Genomic DNA, 18,888 nt, shown 5'->3' with positions numbered 1-18,888 from the left:
CTCTGCGGTGGGCAGGGTTTTTGTGTTGAAGGCTTTAAAACCAAAAATGGAGGCTTCGGAGAAGTCTGGCCTTAGGCGACACTAATTTCTGCCTCAGTTTCTGGCCTGCCAGCCTGTCCTACAGATTGTGGACTTGCCAGTATGCACAGTCTAGACAGCCCAAGTGCTCAAAATAAAATAAAGCTGTGTGTGTTGAAATGTGCACACAGATACATATATGTACAACATATAAACACGGCTATTTAAAAGTATGTGACTATAAATACCTGTTGGGGTTTCTTTTCTCTGATTTTTGTTTTGTTTTGAGACAGAGTCATTATCCAGCAGAAGGTGACCTTGACTTTCTGATCCTCCTGCCTCCACCACCCACCTGCTGGGGTTGTAGGCATTGAGCCACCAGGCCGTTTTGGTTCTGTGAAGCAAGCCAACACAGCAGCCTCCAATGCAGCTGCCTGACCTCTGAGGCCTGTAGCCTGAGGCTGCTGACACTCTGGCTTCGGTCCTTTATCTCAGGACCACTAATAGCTAGAAACAGATTTTTAAGTTAGCTTTCCAAAACAACAGAAAGCGTGTTAGGAAGCCATAGGCCTTTCTGCAGCCACTGACTAGAGGTCCAAGATCAGTGAGTAATTTATAGACCAAATCTGGCCCATTGCTCTTTTATGGCAATAAAGTTTTATTGGCACACAGCATCTGCTTCCATGCCACCCAATGGCAATTGGAATAGAGAGGGCATGACTTTTCATGTCTGTAGGAATGGGGCATTCTGGGTTTGGTCTCCTAGAGCCGCCCTCAGCTGGAGTATCTTGGCTCACTGGGCAGGGACACAGTAAGAGGGGCTTGGTGTAGGGCTCTGTAGTACTAAAACAAAACGGGCCAAGGTCTAGGAGCACTCTAGAGCCAGAGCCAGAGGCCCTGTGTCATCTTGAATGATGCTGGAGTCGGATGGAAGGGCCCATGATTTAAGAAACCCTAGAATTGGGAAAGCTGGTAGCCCCACCCACTCTGCCCAGCTGGGAGGGGAAGTCTTTCAGGAACACCAGGCTCTAAAAGTGTCTGGGCTCAGGCTCAGCCTCGGGATATCAAAGTAATTGCCGCTGGAGCCAGAACTGTGATCAGCCAGAACTGAGAGGACCTGGTGAGCAGACGGGTGGTACTGGCAGGAACGGCACCCAGATAAGAGATGTCCTCTTGGGTGCCAAGCAGGGCCACTGCCAGCAGCCCACGAGCTTTCCCAGGATGGCATCCGAGCCTTCCCAGGCCCTGCCAAGGGCGTAAGGTGAAATCTCAGGGTCGTTTTGATTTGCAGGACCGACAGTGCTTTGTTTGCACCATGCCGACGCTGGTGGCTGCTGCTGGCCAGCCTGCTGTGGCCAGTCCCTCCGTCCCTTTGGGAAGCCCAGCTGCTCCAACCCTGCAGACCCGGATAGCCAACTAAAGGACCCAAGTGATGGATGAGGTCCAGGTGAGGGAGGGACCACATTTGCCTTGCTTGCTCACTCAGTCAAGTACGTGGAGTCAATGAATAGGAAATGACTACAGGACACATAGGGTACCCTCTCAAGGCTCTGGCAATGCTCCTTGCCAGCCAGCCAGACCATCTCCCTGAAGAACAGGGACAAGAAGTGGCTTAGCAACTGTCCCCTCTTTATTTACAGCTTGGAGAATACATGCAACATGGCATCATAAACCAAGGCACAGCACCCCTCCCTTGCTGCTCCCACATTTTGAGGAGGAGCTACAGCGCTCCCAGGAATTTTCCAAGAATCCAAAAGTTCAACAATGGAGGCTCCAGGCCTAGGAGCCCTACCTGGGGTCCTCCAAGCAGAGCCCGATGACAGCCCAGAAGGCGGGTCTTGGATCGTAGAGCTTGTCCTTGTTGGTAAGTTGCTGGGACGCAGACTTCAGAATCATCAAGCCATAGTGAATGCAGGAAGGCTGGATTGTGCAAGTGTCCCTCCCCCAAAAGCATCCATCTTCTGTCTGTATCCCGGACCTATGATACCCACCACATCCAAGAGAATGGAGAATGTGTTAGAAGCCAGATGCCAGGGGTGGGGGCACTCCTGTGCTGTGGTTCAGTAGGTGTGGGGTGGGGCCCACTTTCCTGGCACCCAAGACTCCTTCCTGGTTCCTTACTTACTAAACATGCTTATTGCAGCTCGTACAGATGCTCCTAGTCGGCAGCCGCAGAAGGAGCCTGGGGATGGTGGAAGGAAGCTGTGCTTCACCAGACTCCCAGGCGATTGCTGGGCCTCAGCAACCAGAAGGAGCTTGGCCATGGATCTGTCCCAGATCCTGCTCTTCCTTGGGATTTGGAAACCTCACTCCCGCAGTGTAAAGCTCTTGTTCTGCACGCATCCAGCTCACCCTGACCACCTTTTCTGTGCGCACACAATCAGTGTGGCCTGTAACACACACTCACTATGGTCTGTGAGCATGAAGGCTGTAATGGAAGGCCAGTGTTATTCTAGTCCAGCTCCAAGAACCCCGGAAGAGGAGCCTTCAGCTATTGGCCTCTCAGAACCTCTCTTTCCTGACACCCAGGGCTCCTGGTTCCTTAGTTTCTAGACACACCCCTCGTAGGTAACTTAGATGCTCATTGTCAGCAGCTGCAGAGGGAGCCTGGGAGCGGCTGAAGGAGGCTTGGGAAAGGCCTTGCCAGCCTGTGGCAGAACAGGCGTGCTTTTGGAATTTGAATTTCTTAAAGGGCAGGCAAGGGCCTTTGAAGGTTTCCTTTGAAGTTTGCATCTCCATTCATTGGACCCTCAGCCCTTTGCACCAGCCATGGGAGTAGAACAACCTTTCCTATCACCAAACACGCAGAAAAAAAATAGTCCTGTCTGGAGACAGTGGGCATTTGTCAGAGTGTCCTTGAGGCTTTCGCTCAGGTGTCTGTCTGGGCCGCTGTTAGCCTCCTCTTGCCCCTCCCCGCTCAGCCCTCCACCAGGGCCACCTTTACCCTCACAAACCTGTTGCACAGCCACCAGCTCTTCCAGCTCGGCTTCAGGGTGGGAATCTGGATGCTTCCCCAGAGCCATGAATTTGTCTTGTGGAGTGTAGTTTGTATTTTCTTGTTGTTGCTGTTTGTTGAGTGGGGGTCTCTCTACATAGCTCTGGCTGCCCTGGAACTCTCTATGTACACCAGACTGGCCTCAACCTCACAGAGATTCACCTGCTTCTGCCTCCCGAGTGCTGGGATTGATGAAGTTCCCTTCGGAGCAACCAAAGAAAGCATCCTGAACTGGGTGTGGTGAGGCAGCCCTTCAATCCCAGCAGAGGCAGGCAGAGCTCTGTGAGTTCCAGGCCAAGCCAGTCTACATCCCGAATTTCAGGCCAGCTAAGGCTGTATAGTGAGACACCAATTTTCTTTTTTTCTTTTTTGAGTAAGTGTTGGATCACTGTGGAAGAGAAGGACTGGATTGCTGAAATTGCTTAACTGGCACTCTAGGTGTGTGTGCGTGTGTGTTATGGGCCAGGCACTGTTTTAAACACCTGCTAAGAATCAGGCATTTGCATTTCCCAGATGAAAAGTCAAGGCACAGAGACCTGAAGTAACTTCCCTAAGGTCAGCAAAACATGAGAGGAGAAGCAGGCTGTTTACAGCAGTTGGGAGGACAGAGGCGCAGGGTTCTTAGCCCTGGCTGCCATGGCAGCCCCCCTGGGGAGCTCTGGAGATGAAGCCTGGACCAGTCAGCATGTAGGTCAGCAGCATAGTGCTTGCCTGGAACATGCAAGGTCCTGGTACTACAAAAAGGAAAATAAATCTGTATTAGGATTTGCTTTCCCACTGCTGCTTTGATCCTGCCGGCTCTGGCCCTGCCCCCTCCCCCCCTTCTTTCCCAGGCCTATCAGACCCAGCTTGGGAAAGAAGAACAAGCATATTTGATTTCTTCTAGATCTGCCTGCTTTCCTTGGTACCTGATCCCTGGACCAGACTGGTTACCCCAGAGCAGTAAACAGCCCTGACATCCCATGGATGTGGTCCAGGCTGAGGAGGGCTTGGGCAGGGGTGGCTTTTGTCCTTCGCAAAAGTTAACCAGGAGGTCGGGATGCCAGGTGCAGGGATCTAAAGGAGCCTGAGAAAGCTCCTCGGGCCAGATCTGCTGACACATGTTCTGGGTGGTGATGGTAATGGTGGGGTTATCATCAGGATTCCAGCCTGTGGGGGTGCTTCACACTGTGCCCCAGTCTGAGGTGGCCCCACTTTCCAAGGGCATTGCTGCTGACACGGAGGGATGGAGTCCAGAGATGGTCTCAGGGAGTTTGGGAATCACTAAACAGTATGTCAGGGGAGCACGTGGTAGCGTATGGGCATGCCTTTCCAGGGGGGTAGAAAGTCCGAGGACAGCTTAGGAGGGCATACCCCAGTGTCCCCGGGCTGGATGGTCAGGGCCATGGGTCCAAGAGAGAAGCTACTGCTTCCCCAGTCCCTTCATGACTGTGATTGGCACCTGTCAGTTGGAAGGATCCATCCACGGGGACCATTCTTCACCTGAAGGCAGGTGCCCTGTGTAGGGGCTGAGGGAATGGAGGAGACAGAGTGGGGATCAGACCCAGGGCCTGTGCAGCCTAGGCAAACGGCTTATTTTGTTTTGCTCAAGTCTCCTGTAGCCTTGCCCCCACTTGTTATGCAGCCAAAGATGACTTTTAGCTTCTGCTCCTCCTGCCTCTGCTCGCCTTCTTAGACACCATGCTTGAAGGTGGAAGCCCGGGCAGGGTTCACCAACTCAAGGCAAGCATGTTACAAACCTAGCCACATCCAAGCCCTAATGTTTCCTTTCTAAAGGACCTGCCAAACATGCTGACCCACGCCTATAATCCCAGTATTTGGAGGACTGAGGCAGGAGGATTGTCGGGGTTTCTGGCCTAGCCAAAGAGCGAGACTCTGTCTCTCAAGAAGACGATAAACCTTTGCTGGGAAAGGCTGAGGTCAGTCAAATCAAGTTTCTCTGCCGCCCAAACTGGATCGTGGCTGCTGTGCGACCCTCACACGTCATGCAAATCAGGTGTGCTTCAGTGCTCTCTTACCACGTTCTCTGTGGAAATTCAGGAAAAATGCACAGGTGCTTTGCCTGTGACAGCATTCCAGATCCACTCCAATCAGGTGTCCCCTGTCTTCCCAATCCTTTCAGGGACCGGAAACCTCCCCTTTCCCAAATGCTACAATGCTGGTGTCGAGCGGAAGAGGGCGCGCTCGACACTGCCACCGCGTAGAGCAGGATCCGCGAGCTGTGTGGGTCTCAGCGCGGCCAGCGGTGGGCAGTGGGTGGCGGGCGCGGTGCACAGCGGCTCTCAGCCGAGCCGCCCTCCCGCTTGGGGGCAAGCGTACTAGACCAGCTCCTGCAACAGCCATCGGTTCCCCTCCTCAGCCCCAAGCCGAGCTGTTACTAACAAGGTCCTGTTTGTCCACACCTCCCTGGCTCAGACCCCGGGCCGGTGGGGAGGCACGACGTCGGCGCTAGACGTTGATGAAGGATCCCTGGTCCCCGTTGGCTGTCTCAGGTTCCACGCAGCGACCCTTCCTCCGAGTGACCCTGCGGTTTCGGTGGAATTTGGCATAGCAACGCAGCCCTGAGTGGAAGGAGGCAAGGGAGTCAGAGCTGAGGGTGACTGTCCTTCCCTTTTCTTCCCCTCCATCCTGCACAGATGGTCCCTCAACTCCACCGCGTCTGAAAAGACGTTTAAAGAACTGGGCTGGTCACAGAGGCTTATAATCCCAACATTCAGGAGGCTGAGGCAGTAGGTTTGAGTTTAGTTTGAGGCCGGCCAGAGAAACAAACAAACAAACAAACAAAAAACCTAAATGTTGAATCCGGGGCTTGTGAATATTCAATACACTATCACTGAACTACACACGACTTCATCTGTTTAAAAAAAAAAAAAAATTGAGCATGGTGGCCCACCCTTTAATCCCAGCATTTGGGAAGCAAATCTCTGAGTCTGAGGCCACCCTGGTCTATAGAACAAGTTCTAGGCCAGCCAAGGTTACATAGTGAGACCCTAACTAAAAAAAAAAAAAATAATAATAATAATAAAAATAATAAATGAGCAAATGAAAGACTGAGGCTGCAGGTCAACTGTAGAACGCACGAGGCCCAGGAAGCAAGAAAACAAATCTCTCACCCACTGGGGAGATATCCCAGAGGTAAAGTGGTTGTTCAACAAACATTAGGACCCGTGTTCAGGTCCCCAGAACCCCTCTAAAGAGCTGGACTTGGCAGTGTCCGTGCAAGGGATTGCAAAACTTCTAAGACACAATGGGAGACTCCTTGGCAAGCTGGCACACACTGCAGCAAACAAGAGACCCGTCTCAAATGAGGGGGAAGGCAGAGACTGACACCTAGGGTTGTCCTCTGATCTCCACACACGGGCCTGGCACACGCACACCTATACACAAGCACACTCACATATCCTATACATACATAAATGCAAACACACACACACACACACACACACACACACACACACACAGCCCATGGCTCTGTCTATTGGGTCTGTCTAGTCAACCTGAGATGTGACTAGATGTTTTTCATTTAAGGTCCTGGTAGGTCACATCCTCCTGATCACAGGGAAAGAGATATCCCTGTGGCCTAAGAGACCCCTGCATCTCAGGGTCAGAGTGACCACAGGGGTCAAGGGTATCTCATGATCCACTTACATCATCAGCTGGAGGGCAAAGGGGCTGCTCGGAAGTTTGTGATTGGAAGCCTAGAGTTTGTTAGGTTTCAATAACCTAGGCTGGCCTCACACTTGCTATGTAGCTAAGAATGACCTTGAACTCTTGATCCTCCTATCTCCAAGAACTGGGATAACAGGTGTGTGCCACCAAGCCTAGTTTCATAGGGTCCGGGGTGGGGGACCCAAGGCTTTTAGCAGATAGGCAAGCACTCTGCCAGCTAAGCAGGCCCTGGCTCCAAGGCTCAGCACTTGGCCACAGTAGTCAGGAGCAGGAACGTTTGAGTGACCACGGAAGCCCTTGGGAGCTTCCAACCCCCTGGCTGGCCTGACCTGCTGAGTTCCAGCCTTGGTCCCTGGGTTTAATACTTCAGGAGGATCCGCAGGGCTCCGTCCCTTCTCTGTGAACTGGCCTATGCTCTGAACACAGGGAACAGCATCTTACAAGATGTCCTCACTCTGTCAGTCTCTACCTTTCTACCCTTCCAGCCTGTTCCCCGTCCTCAACTGTCCCCAGCCCTGCAATTAGAGATAACTTTCTCTGCGGCCACAGGGTCTCATGTATTCTAGACTGGCCAACTGAGAATGACCTTGAACTCGAGATCCCCCAGCCTTCCCTTCCCAAGTGCTTAGATAGTGCCCTACCCAGTTTTGACTGGCACTAGACTAGAATCCAGGGCCTAGTGTGTGCTAAGCAAGCCAAGCTGAGCCTCACTGTCAGCCACAGACAGATCTTTTAAGTCCAGAGGACAGACCATTGACTCCTGTGCTTAAGGGTGGGCATTACTTCCAATCACTAACAAAACAAAATCCAAACAAGGGCCACAAAGTCAGGGCAGTTCTTCCTGAAGTTTCATCTCCCTCGTAACCTTCTCCAGGGGTCACTATTTGCCATGCCAGACTCTTCTTGCCCAAGGTCCCTGCCCTTACCTTTTGCCTCCTATCAGAGTCCCTTGGGCCCATTTTTCTACCTCCATCACCCACTCTTTCCCTTCTTCCTAAGGACTCTATATAACACCCTGCAAGGCACCTACCAACCTCCCAGGCTTTCTTTACAGAACTTATGACTTTCCAGGACCTTTTCTTTCTCTTTTTTCCTTTTTGATGGGTGGGTGGGTGGAAGAAGGGTGTTTGGGATAGATACAAAGCCCTCTATAACCCAGGCTTCCCTGAATGGGACTCCATCTGTACCTGAGGATGACCTTGAACCCATGAATCTCCTATCTCTCTACCTCTGGAGTGCTGAGAGGCACAGGCGTGTGGCTCCAGGCCTGGCTCCAGAGCGAGCATATCTATGGCTTTGTTTCTGGTCTTCTCATCTCACTGGAATGTAACACAGGAGTGGAGATGGCGGTGCAGGCTCTCCTGTTGCTGTGAACTAGACTTAGAGTGTGACTCAGGTTCACAAAGCTGCTGGGAAAGATCCCATCCTCAGAGCCTGGAATGCAGGTTAAGTATCGGTTGACTTGTCAGTTTAGACACCTTGTTTTTAAAAGCGTGCTTATCTCTCAAAGTTGCGTGCTGAAATGAATATTGCATAAATAAATAAAGATTATATCAAAACAAGGGAAGTGTGTGGAGGTGACAGGGCCACATGCTGGTCCTTATTGATGTTCAGTGACGGGAACCTGGTGCTTCGGAGGCCATGGCTACTTTAGTGTGGCTCTGAAAAATTTTCTGAAGACACAATTAAAATTATTTTTCTACCTTTCTCCTTCATCTAGCTTTTTAATTTTTTTTCTTTAAAGCCATGCCCAGTGGCACACACCTGTAATCCCCAGAGGCAGTTGTATATCTGTGAGTTCAAGGCCAGCCTGGTCTACAGAGTGAGTTCCAGGATAGCCAAGTTTACCTGAGAAGACTTTGTCTAAAAAAAAAAAAAAAAAAAAAAAAAAAGTTCTGAGGCAGAGCCAGTTGCAGAGGCTAGCCCCAAAAGCATGACCCTCCTGCCTTTCAAACAGCTAGAATCACAGGCTGATGGCATCATTGCTCTCCCTTCTTTTCTCTCCTCCTCTCCTCTCCTCTCCTCTCCTCTCCTCTCCTCTCCTCTCCTCTCCCTCCCTTCCCCTCTCTTCTCCTCGCCTCTCCTCTCCCTCCCTTCCCCTCCCCTCTCCTCGCCTCTCCTCTTCTCTTCCCCCTCATTCCCTCCTCCCTAAATCCCTTTCCTCTTTTTTTGGTCTCTTCTATTTAATTATTCTGTTTATCGTATAAGCAAATGTGCACACATATCACAGTGCAGGTGAAGGTCAAAAGACAACTTTGGTTGGTTCTCCTCTTCCACCTTTACAGGGGTTCCAGGAATGAACACAGGGCATCAGGCCTGCAGGTTAAGCCCTCTATATTACATGCTGAGCCAATTCCTAGCTCTGCTTTATTTTTTTTTTCCTAGCAAGGTGTTATGTGTACTCTAAGCTGGCCTCAAACTTACAATCCTCCCTGCCCCAACACACACACACCTCAGCCTCTCAAGGGCTGGGATTGTGCAAGTGTGTTCCACCATAGCCAATTATTTCTCTTCCTTTTCATTTCCTTCTCTTTTCCCTCTTTTCTCCTCTCCTCTTTTTCCCTCTCTCTCCTCACTCCTTTCTGTGATAAAATAAAATACCACCCCCTCCAAAAACAAAGAAGGAAGCAGAAAGAGAGAGCCAGCGGCGTAGTGCTATAGACCCACAATTCCAGCTGCATGAGAAACTGAGGCAGGAGGATCATGAGTTTGAGGCCAGCCTGTGTAACCCAGCACATCTCTGCCTCAGAACATTTCCAGGGAAGAAAGGACTGAACACAGAGCCGGCACCAATGGACATGTGTGCGCACTGGACACACCCTTCCATCTGGGGTGGATGCTAGGGTGTTAAACAGTAAACCCTTCCCTGTGACTGCCAGGAAACCCACCCAGCTCCCGCTCCTCACCATCTCACTCCTATCTAGAGTTCTGCTGAGAAGCTGCTGCCTTCTCAGGTTGGATATTCTTTAAAGAGATATACACCTTTGTCTCCTCCCTTCTCCCAGTCCTGATCCCGAGTGATCACACCAGCTTGTATTTCAAGAGTCGAGAAATACAAATCTGAGAGATGATGCCAGGAGACGCATGGAGCTGGCAGATTGGAAGGCCCCAGCAAAGCTGTTCCTACTGGTGCCTTCAGCTCCCAGGGGCTTCTCCTGCCCACTCCCTCTTCCCAGGCCCCTCCACCCACATCCACCCTCTGCCAGGAAACCTCATGCCCCTCTCATTGCAGAGCTGGCTGGACAACAAAGGCTTCATGGTTCCAGGAGCACTGTGTGTGTCGGGGCTGGGGGCACCTGTCCCCCTTCCAGAGTCCAGACTGACCTTCCATGCACATACAGTCATCAAAACATTTGTTGTTGAGGCCGCGGTTGTGGGGCGTGCAGACATGTTCCCGGAGGTCACAGCAAGTTCCTGGCAACACAGCAAGCCACATGTGGTCAGCCAAGCCGAGCGGCTCCTCCCTGCCGCCCTGCGGAGTCCCACCGGACAGGAGATCCATCAAACGTGTGGCAGGCCATGCCCTACCAGGCCATCTGGTGTGCAAGGCTCTGGGCCGGGACTGCTGCTGGATGTCACGGACGAAGCCCCCAGAGGCAAGCGGCAGAGAACTGAGCCTCCCCAGATGGGCCACTTGATTGATCATGTGAGGATCAAAGGTGGTGTGGGGTTCACCTCCCAGGATGGGGTTGTAGTAGCTGGGGTGTACCAGAGGTGGAGTCGGCTGAGAGTTGTGAGGGACCTCAGGGATCATGGACTCCAACATCCCCTTGGACAGATGGAGAAACTGAAGCTTGGGTGGCTTGGCTAGCCTACGCAGGCCTGAGGCATCTCTGGCCACTACAGAGCTAGCTTCCAAGTTCCATCCTGTCAGCCCTGATTCTAGCCTTTTCTTCACAGTGATGTAGGAAGAGACAGCCTGTCTGGGCTGGTGTCTGTCTTCTACAATGCCAACTGGCTACTATTTTGCAGAATATGCTGCTAATATGGTGCCATAGAGATGGCTGCTTGCGTCTCTCTGTCCCCATCTCCCAAAACACTCATTATTTAGTGGCAAAAAGAGACATCACTGGTCTCCTGCTGAGGGCAGTTTCAGGGGCCACCTTGGCCCATGTTCCAACCACCACTTCCTCAGCAGCTCCAGACAACGGCCAGCATAGCAGAAACCAGGGCCAGCACTCTGTCCATCATGGGGCTTCCCTGACAGGCAAGGCTTTTCTCCACAGCTCCCTTTCAGCCAGTATGACATCAGACCCAAGATTTCTCTGTCAACTTGTTTTCTCTCTTGCCTTTAATAACTGTTACCCACCACCAATGCCTCAGAGAGTAACCCCTCAAGACAGGTTCTGGCCTGGCACTCCCCATGTATGACCAGGATGACCTTGAACTTCTGATCCTCAAGCCTCCACCTCCCAAGTGCTTGGTGACAGGTGTTATCCCACCACAGCTTCTAATTCCACCTCCGAGTCTACTCTGGGAGGTCCACTGGATCCCACAGGGCCAGCAGTTTAGACTCCAGCCAAACATCAGCCTCTTGTATTTATCCTGCTGAGATGATGAATAGAGCAGTTGAACAGGTGAAGGTGTCATGGAACCCATTCCCAGAAAGCCAGGCGGTGCCATGAGAGGGGACTAAATTAAACCCTGTGGGTGTTAATTCAAGGACAAGGTCAGGAGTGGATCATCGGACTCAAGGCAGGATGGGCTTCTGGTAAGAAGCTGAGGAACCAAGTTGGCCCAGGCTGTGTGACCTTGGAAAGGGCCTTTTGCCTCTCTGGGGCTTAATTGCCTCACTTTGTCTGAGAGCTAAGTCAGTCAGGCCTGCCCACTCTCCTTCTCACCCGAGCTCTCTGCAATGCCGTTTTGTGAGTTAGCGTATAGTAGTGACTCTCAGGAAATTGGTGGCTGATGATAACGGCCCTCAGGAAGCTAGTGGTTACTGTAGCTGCTACGTATTGTCCACAAAGGGTTATGACCCTCAGGCTTGCTCCCATGCTGGAAGCCCTGCCTCAGTTGCCTTGCTGGTATTCCCTCCAAGCCTGGTGCCTCAGGGGTGGGTATTGGGGTACCAGGGTACCTGGCAGGCAATCCTGGTGATGGTCACATGGTTCCCCCTCAGCTGGTGAGGTCTCATTGCCGTCACTGGTAAAGTGACTCCAGTGTTTCTCTGGGGACAAGGAAATTAGTGGTCAGATTAAGCACAAGACTTGGGTGTCACAGGGCCAGACGGCCACTCCCACACTGTGACTTGGACAAGACTCTCTCTGCTTCCCTTTCTTCCCTGAAGCGGAGCCCACAGTGTATACCCCATAGCCCATCTCCCTGTAAGGGACATGGGACCTGACTAGCGGACAGTAAGCACAAGATACTGTTTGCTGCAGTGAGTGTCAGGTCCAGCTTACAGTGATGCACTCATAGATGCTGGAGAGAGGAGTCGGAGCATGGGGTGGGGTGGCAAGCTGGACATACCTTTCTTCTTTGCAGAGGGCCAGACCTCTGGCTTTAGGTCCTCATAATCTGTCCAGTCAAATAAGGCCATGTCCAGCGTGGGCATCACTTCTCCATCAGACCTGGGCTGTATCTGCAGAAGACGAGGAGACCTAGAGCTTTCCATGTGAGGCAGTGGGAACAGAGGCTCTCAAGGCCAGAGGCCAAAGGACGAGGGCACCTTGTTTTGCACTTGGATCACGGAATCCATGCTGAAGATGTCACGGAATCAGCTAGGGAGACTGAGTCTATCTGCTCAGCGTTTCTAAAGGCATCAGGGAGGGGGCAGAAGTGGCCCCACTGTTGGTTTCTCTGTCCCTTCCTCTGTGTTCCCACTGTGGAGACACATGCAGGCCTCGATTCCACTCACAGCCCTGACCAATATCCTGGATTCTACAGAGGACCAGATTCCATGGCTGCGTCCTCACGTGCAAGACCACTAGGGTTCAGACCACAACTACTGGTCATGGCCACAGCTTTCGCCGAACTCTCAGGACCAAGAGATGAAGAAAGAGGATGCAGAAAACCTACAGCTGTCTCCTGGAGCTCAGGAGATGAGATCCAACCTGCCAGTGATGCCTGGGAGAGCTAAACCCTGTATGGATCTCTCTCTCTCTCTCTCTCTCTCTCTCTCTCTCTCTCACGTGTGTGCAAAGGAGACACTATCAAGGCTGGATAGCTGCCTCAGCAGTTGAGAGTGCTCACTGCTCTTGCACGAGACCGGAGTTCAGTCCCCAACATACACTTTGGGTAGTTCACAAACGCCTGTAACTCCAGCTCCAAGGGCTCTGTTGCCCCTGGCCTCCAAAGGTGTCTCCACCCATGTACACGTACCACCTTCCCCACATACACACATAATTAAAGTGAAAAAAAATTTCAGTTTAAACAAGGCACAGCAGGAGATGAACAAGAGCTCACCAAACAGCAGCACAGCAGTGGGCTGCCTCTTTTCTACCTCTCTCTCCATTTCTTTTTTCCTCCCTTTCTAAAACAGGATATCATGTAGCCCAGGCTTCCTGGAAACTCAGTGTGGAGCCAAGGACAATCTCAAACTCCTGATCCTCAGACTCCGCCTCCTGAATGCTGGGATAACTGGCCTGCACCATCACATCCGTTTTACGAAGTGCTGGGAATCAGTCCTAGGGCTTCATGTGTGCTGGGAAGCATTTTACCAACAGAGCTGCACGCTGTGTTCTATGTTCTCAGTATAGAATATGTATTATTGATGCATGTCAATGGTGTTACTTCATTTGGAAAACAGACAGTGCTTTTCAGGGAGCTGGAGAGGTGGCTCAGTGGTTAAGAGCACTGGCCGCTCTTCCAGAGGAAGTTCAGCTCCCAGCACCCACATGGCAGCTCACACCTGTCTGTAGCTCCACTTTCAGGGGACCCACACCCTCTCACCGGTGCACATAAAAAATAAAATGAAATAAATTATTAAAAAAACAACAACAACAATTTAAAAAAACCAGTGCTTTGTTTTGAGACAGGGTCTCACTTTGTAGCCCAGGCTGGCCTCAATCCTGTGGTGATGTTATGCCTCTGTCTCCCAAGTGTTGGGATTGTAGACGTGAGCCACAACATCTGTGCTGCATGACTTTACTCTCGAAAAAGAGGACTTTTCTAAGTCACAGGAGAGGATGAGCTGGCGACCTCCTGACCCCTTCTTCTTCCCTCCTGACCCCTCCTGAGCCACCTGCAGTCATACTCGTGTGAGCCCCCCTCTTCACCTTCCATTTACCTTTTTAGTGCTGGGGAACAGACAAGTCTCCTGCCTGGCCTATGCCATTCTAGGTCATGGGTTTTTAAATCGCTGCGGCTGCTTTCCGAACTCTCCCTAACTTTAAAGTTTCCCCACAAGAATCCCACCTCTGTGTGTGCAGAGACCAGCATGCTGAGGTGGCACTGGCTTCCTGGCTGTCCCCAGCCCACACCCCAAGGCCGTGTCCTCCAGGTGTTGATAGCCCTTCTTCAGCCAAAAGACCAGGTGGGGTCAAAGCTTAATGGCTTCCACTACCACCCTCCTGTGCCTTGGCTACCTAAGCAGAACGGGTGAATCAGCTAAAACCCGAGCTGCTGGGCACACCTGTGAGGAATTTTTCCTGACTGGATGTCTGAGGTGAGAAGACCCACCCTAAATCTGAGCTACACCATCTTCTGGCAGCCTACTGAAGGGACATGGAAGAAGAAAGCTTTTGCTTGTTGCCTGCTTGCCCTTACTCTTGCTGGCCAGTTCATCTACTCTGCTGCTGAGGCATTCCTTTGCTGGTGTTAGAACCTACTTCTTCAGGATTACAACACAGACCAAAGGCCCACTGAGATATCCAGCCTTGGATTCTTGCCTTTCCGTCAGGACATAGCTGCTGTTGGACTAGCAGGACCACGGCCTGTAGAGCCACTCAAATAAATTCCCTTTTGATGTATACATTCATTCCATCAGTTCTGTTCCTCTAGAGAACCCTGCCAGGCGGTTAAGGGAGAATTGAGTTCAGATTCATGGCCACATGGGGCCCCTACCTGGGGCCACGGGGAGGTGACAGGCAGGATCCGGGACTCTTCCGTGCTAGGACTGACAGCATCCACCGAGGTTAGGAAGAGCATGCTGGGGGCCAGGCTGGTGGAAGACTCCTCGGTGACAGCCTCCAGCATCAGGTCTTCAGAGCGGTCCGCCTTCTTCATCAGGGAGCTGGGGCCGCGAATGGCGGCTCGGCCTGAGACAAGGCAAGCATGGGGTGACCCGCCTGCTGCTGTTCACATCTTATCTACACCTACAGGGCAGTATGTTTTTTTCTGCTGCAAGCAAAACATTCTGGGCAGCATGAGCCCTTGGTCTAGCCAATGTCCTTGCTGTCTACCTAGCTAGAGACCTGGAAACGAGGCAGGTAGAGCCTGAATAGAGGTTCCCTGGAGGTAACTAGGGACAAAAAAACCCATAGAAGGAGGAGGTGAGATTTATGGAGGTTTATGCTTGCAGAGAAGCCTTTGAGATAGTTGGCAGGACAGCTACTGCTTACACACACACACACACACACACACACACACACACACACACACACTCTTCCTCAGTTACGATGAGCAGCCATCAACGTCTTTCTTTCTTTCTTTCTTTCTTTCTTTCTTTCTTTCTTTCTTTCTTTCTTTCTTTCTTTCTTTCTTTCTCTTTGTGTAGCCTTGGCTGTCCTGGACTCACTTTGTAGGCCAGGCTGGCCTCGAACTCACAGAGATCTGCCTGCCTCTGCATCCCTAAGTGCTAGGATTACAGGAGTGTGCCACTGTCCAGCCAACGTACTTCTTTATCACACACCTGATATGCTGGGTTCCCAGTGAGCTACTCCATGGTAATTACTTCACCTAACTACTACAGGAACACTGAGAAGTGGGTTGCTGCTCAGCTACTGAGGAGGAGCCCAAGCCAGAGAGGTTAGGCAATTTCACCCAGGACACATAGCTCATGCATGGCAGAGCGTAGATTTGAACCTCGGTCCTGAGTCCAAAGCCAATGTTTTTAACCTTCAAAGACACTTGGGTGTGGGACGGTGAGAGGGGGAGGGAACTGTACAGGGTCAGGACAGGGTCACAAACAATGAGACCAGAACAGAAGCACAGGGTCGGGGTAGGGGGCGCAGGGGCAAAGGTGGGAGAGCATCTAAACTTGTCCTTACAAGCCACAGCTGTAAGCTATTGGATCCTTTGGTGTCGCCCACTTTGCAGAAATAAACTCCGGTCAGCCCGAGGCCTCACAAATGCTGATGAGGCCTGGCCTGTGGACTTCATCTGTCCCCTGCCACCATGTCACCTTCCTTCAGGAGGCCCTGCCACTGCACTGAAGCCCGGGAGCTTCGTGGGAACTAAGGGCTCTCCTGCTGTTCCTCACGGCATCAACATCTCCCGGACCGCCACAGCCAGGCCCTGTGAATAGGAGGGCCTATGCTGAAGCTTGCCCTTGGCATGTAGGGGTCTCAGCCGACCCGGCAGGGAGGCGAGTGCCCTTCCCCTCACTATCTGCAGGAGAAGGAGCCTTCGAACACTCCACTTTCTTCCTGGAGAAACACCCCCACCAGCCCATTTGTGGCTGTTACTCCACCCCCAAAAGCAGTCTTGTCCCATGAAAAGACTTGGTAGCCAGGTTGTCTGTGCAGGCTCCAGGCCAGGTGAGGCTGGGGAGGGGCCAGCTGGGGTGGAGGGAGGCTGCTTGGGTTTATTGGAGACTGTTTGTTTGGGCCAAAGGAGGCTCAGCCTGGGTGATCATAGGAATTCTGGGAATGGAGGCACAGAGCATGTTAAGGAAAGTGAACACAGAGGTAGGCATGGGAGGGTGACATCTCTCTTGAGACACCGCAGGTTACATTTTTGGTGTCCCGGGAGGATCCAGGGCATGGTCTTGAGGCTGGAGAGATGATTTAGCAATGAAGAGCATGTACTGCTCTTTCAGAGGACCTGAGTTCGATTCCCAGCACCAACCTCAGGCAGTCCACACCCTCCTTTAACTCCAGCTCCTGGGGATCTGAGGCCTCAGAAGGCACCTGCGCACGTATGCACTTATCCACACACATATCCGAATAATTAGAAAAAAAATTTTTAAATCTTTTAAAAAAAGATGGATTCTCCAGCCAATGGCTCTACTTGGAAGCAGCCAGGCTTCTGGGAGGTGTGGCCTAGTGGAAGAAAGTTGAGTCAAACTGGAGGTGCCTCTGAGGGGGATGTGGGGACCCAGGTGTTCCCTTGCTGTCTCTCCTTTCCTCCCGCTTCCGTTTCTCATCCCTCCTCTCTCTGTCTATCTGCCTCTCTCTCTTCCTCCTCCTTTTCTTCTTGGCCACCGGCTACCATGAGGCCATCATTTCCATGTTTCTCCCACGATGCTTTGCCCCACAACCCAGCAGCCACAGGCTGATTGCTCTGAATCCTCCATCCCAGAGTTTCCCCAGATCTCCTCACCCTGACTGACAGCTGACCACCACACGGGGTCACTGGTGTTCAGGGCTGGAGGAGGCTGGCTCGAGAGCTGTGGGTTCAGTGGCAATTGCTCCTGCGCCTGAGCCTAAGCTCTAAGGCAAGGTTGGGCAGCAACTTTGCAGAGAGACAAACCTAGGCTTAGGAAGGCGACCTGCCCAAGGCTGCAAGCTAGTGAGTAGCGGAGTGACACCACTTTCCGCAGATCTGACTTCCGAGCCCAAGCTCAGCTCTGTTCCAGAGCTCATTAAAGGGTGTGCGGGGGAAGAAGTGTCCCAGCTGCTCGGTTCGCAGGGCTTACAGCCGCGTAGATTTGGGTCAGATGCGAGGTAGGGCTTCCCCGGCTTAGGAGGGAGATTGACGCCTAAAGAGGCAGAGCGGCTATGCTCAGGGCCTCTTCTCCGCCTCCGTCCCCACGTCCCCACCCCTGCTTCTCCCGGCCCCTCTCTGTGCCAGAACACTGACTTTAGTAAGACGCCTCCCCTCTTCAGGGCGCCCACTTCGATCCCTTGGGGGCCTCTGAATGGTCTCTCCGGGGCCTTAACGAGCCTTCTCCCCGGTGCGGGGCCCCCAGGGATCTGCAGATACCTCGGTGCGGCCGCAGCCGGTCCCTGCGTCTCTTGTGTTCTCTGCCACGTTTCTTCACCCTCTCCCACCCGGGAGGTCGGGGCTCCTTCTCTGGGTAGGGCAATGCCAGCCCCAGAAGCTGCTCCTTGTCCTGAAGAAGGCCGGCAGGGTGCTGTCCAAGTGTCATCCGGGAAGCCTGCCTGGGGGTGGTGACCACAGACCCCTCCTGGGCCCGGCCTGGCATGCCTGAGCCCCTGTCCTTCCTACCCAGGCCCCGTCGGCTATGAGGCACCCACCGGGCAGAGCTGGGGAGGTGAGGGTGAGGTTCGGGCAGGTTCCTGGCAGAGGACCCAGATGCAAGGGTGCCCGCCACGTGGAGCTCCAGAAATAGCAGGAGGAACAGGACCAGCATGGGGAGCTTGGGGACCGAGCACCCTGCCATTGGCTCTCCCTAAAAGAAAAATGGCAGCATCAGAGCAGTACCCATCGGCACCCCATTATCCAAACTGCTTTTCCCACGGGGGTGGAGGAGGCTCTGCTCCCTGGGGACATTTTTGTTTTTTAACTTGTTTGTTTGTATGTTTATCGAGACAAGTTTACTCTGTGTAGCCCTGGCTGTCCTGGAACTCACTCTGTAGACCAGGCTGGCCTCAGATTCACAGAGATCCACTCGCCCCTCCCTCTGGAGGGCTGGGATTAAAGGCATGTGCCATCACCGACCAGCTTGTTTTTTAACTTTTAAAATGTTTTTGCGTTGTTCTTGCTTAGGTTTTGTTTTGTTTCTGAGACAGCCTCACATAGCCCAGTGCACACTTGACTGATCCTCCTGTCTCCATCCCTCAACCATTAGGACGGCAGGCACTAACTACTATGCCCAGCTTTCCCTTTTGGGGAGGATTTAAAATTTCATTTACTTACATACATTTATCTATATGTCTGTCTGTCTATCTATCTATCTATCGTGTGTATGTGTGCATGCCATGGTGCATGTGGGGGTTAGAAGACAAGGTACAGGAGTCAGTTCTCTCCTTTTACCCATGGCTCTAGTATCAAACTCAGACCATCCAGCTTCACTGAACTATCTTGCCTGTCCTTCCCCTTCCCCTTGTTGAACTAGTTAAATGGGTGTGTGTGTGTGTCACATGAGTGCAATGTCTGGAGAGGCCAGAGGAGGGCGCTGGATCCCCTGGAGTTGGGTTGCG

The 18,888-nt window shown here is 52.3% G+C and overlaps 1 protein-coding gene across 1 annotated transcript; it reads right to left on the bottom strand.

The window, feature by feature from the left end:
* Positions 1-5,461: 5,461 nt before the first annotated feature.
* On the bottom strand, positions 5,462-18,128 carry Draxin (dorsal inhibitory axon guidance protein). The gene is made up of 6 exons (XM_055615039.1): positions 17,708-18,128; positions 14,697-14,880; positions 12,152-12,282; positions 11,760-11,849; positions 10,007-10,096; positions 5,462-5,574 (listed from the first exon to the last, which is right to left on the bottom strand). Exons 1-6 carry the CDS (start codon positions 18,126-18,128, stop codon positions 5,462-5,464), a joined length of 1,029 nt encoding a protein of 342 aa, XP_055471014.1.
* Between the last annotated feature and the right edge of the window lie 760 nt (positions 18,129-18,888).

The sequence above is a fragment of the Psammomys obesus genome, unplaced genomic scaffold (genome assembly GCF_907164565.1).
Source record: "Psammomys obesus unplaced genomic scaffold, mPsaObe1.curated_primary_1811, whole genome shotgun sequence".
NCBI classification, from domain to species: domain Eukaryota; kingdom Metazoa; phylum Chordata; class Mammalia; order Rodentia; family Muridae; genus Psammomys; species Psammomys obesus.
Note: the sequence above shows the minus strand (reverse complement) of the source record. Positions and strands in the feature narration are given on the sequence as shown.

Bases quoted from the DNA above. Each gene is read 5' to 3' on its own strand.
- Draxin (XM_055615039.1), bottom strand. From the start codon at position 18,128: ATGGCAGGGTGCTCGGTCCCCAAGCTCCCCATGCTGGTCCTGTTCCTC. The intron at 12,283-14,696 runs GTGGCCCCAGGT...GGAAAGCTCTAG, and splicing joins ATCCTGCCTGTCACCTCCCC to GTCTCCTCGTCTTCTGCAGA. The intron at 11,850-12,151 runs GTATGTCCAGCT...CCTTGTCCCCAG, and splicing joins GCCCTCTGCAAAGAAGAAAG to AGAAACACTGGAGTCACTTT.